Genomic DNA, 1,482 nt, shown 5'->3' on the forward strand with positions numbered 1-1,482 from the left:
ACCACCATCTGCAGCACGTCGTCCGGCACGTTGCGCCGGTGCGGGCAGATGCTGTAGGCGGACGAGTGGCTGAAGATGACGGGGGCTTTGGAGAGGGTCAGCGCGTCCTTCATGGTCTTCACGGACACGTGGGCCAGGTCCACGATCATGCCCAGGCGGTTCATCTCCTGCAGCACCGTCTGCGGGACGGGGACGGGGACGGGGACGGGGACGGGCTGGGTGAGCGGTGCACGCCCCACGGCTCGGCTGCGGCTCCGGGGCGCCACCGGCGCTTGGCCCCGTCCCCGTCCCCGTCCCCGTCCCCGTCCCCGCCCGCACCCACCTGCCCGAAGGGCGAGAGGCCGTCGTGCAAGGGCGGCTCGCTGCCGGTGTCCACGAGCCAGTTATCCGCCCTGCGGAGCGGGGCGGCGTCAGGGCCCTCGAGCCCCTGCCCCCCGCCCGGCCCCGTCCCGGCCGCGTCCCTGCCCCGGCTCTGTCACCGTCCTGGCCTTGTCCCCGTGCTGACCACGTCCCCCATCCCAGATACGGCTGCATCCTAGCTGTGTCCCCATGACCACATCCCCACCTCAGTCCCACCCCCCGTCCTGGCCATGTCCCCATGCTGACCACGTTCCCCATCTCAGCTGTGTCTCCATCCCGGCGGTTCCCCCCATCCCAGCCATGTCCCCGTCCTGGCAGCAGCCCCATCCTGGCCATGTCCCCATGCTGACCACGTTCCCCATCCCAGCTGTGTCCCCATCCCGGTGGTTCCCCCCATCCCAGCCATGTCCCCGTCCTGGCAGCAGCCCTGTCCTGGCCATGTCCCCATGCTGACCACGTTCCCCATCCCAGCTGTGTCTCCATCCCGGTGGTTCCCCCCATCCCAGCCATGTCCCCGTCCTGGCAGCAGCCCCATCCTGGCCATGTCCCCATGCTGGCCACGTTCCCCATCTCAGCTGTGTCTCCATCCCAGCTGTGTCCCCATCCGACGTTGTCCCCCATCCCAGCCATGTCCGCATGCCGGCAGCACCCCCGTCCCGGCCACATCCCTGTCCCAGCTGTGCCCCCACCCCAGCCGTGCCCCGTGCCCGTCCCAGGGCTGCTACCAGGGCGTGCTGCAGCTGTGGGTGAGGGTCATGTAGCGGACGCCCAGGCGGTAGAAGGTGCGCAGGACGCCCAGGCTGCTGTCGATGGAGTGGCCGCCCTCCACCCCCAGCAGACTGGCCACCTTGCTGTCGCGGAAAGCCTGCTCGATGCCTGCGGGAGCGCAGCGGGCCTCAGCCGGGGCGCGCCGCGGCCCCGGGGCCGTGCCCGCGCCCGTGCCCGTGCCCGCGGCGGCCACTCACCGGCGCTGTCGACGACGCAGGCGAAGGTGCCGGGGTAGAGCTCGCACATGCGGTGCACCACGTCTATCTGCTCCAGCGTGCGCTTCACCGCGTCCTTGTCCTGCGTCTCGCAGGGCACGTACACGGACCAGAACTGCCGGGGACGGCACCCATCAGC

The 1,482-nt window shown here is 70.9% G+C and overlaps 1 protein-coding gene across 1 annotated transcript in view; it reads right to left on the reverse strand.

The window, feature by feature from the left end:
• Positions 1-1,482, reverse strand: part of DPEP1 (dipeptidase 1) — a 3,884-nt gene that overhangs the window by 1,702 nt on the left and 700 nt on the right. Inside the window, exons 2-5 of the mRNA XM_085318958.1 lie at positions 1,326-1,458; positions 1,086-1,236; positions 323-392; positions 2-179 (exon numbers count right to left, since the gene is read on the reverse strand). Coding sequence (XP_085175084.1) covers positions 2-179; positions 323-392; positions 1,086-1,236; positions 1,326-1,458 — 532 coding nt within the window. The remainder of the gene's footprint in view (position 1; positions 180-322; positions 393-1,085; positions 1,237-1,325; positions 1,459-1,482) is intronic.

This window comes from Rhea americana, unplaced genomic scaffold (assembly GCF_003343005.1).
Source record: "Rhea americana isolate MKP2758 unplaced genomic scaffold, rheAme1 scaffold_565, whole genome shotgun sequence".
Taxonomy (NCBI): Eukaryota; Metazoa; Chordata; class Aves; order Rheiformes; family Rheidae; genus Rhea; species Rhea americana.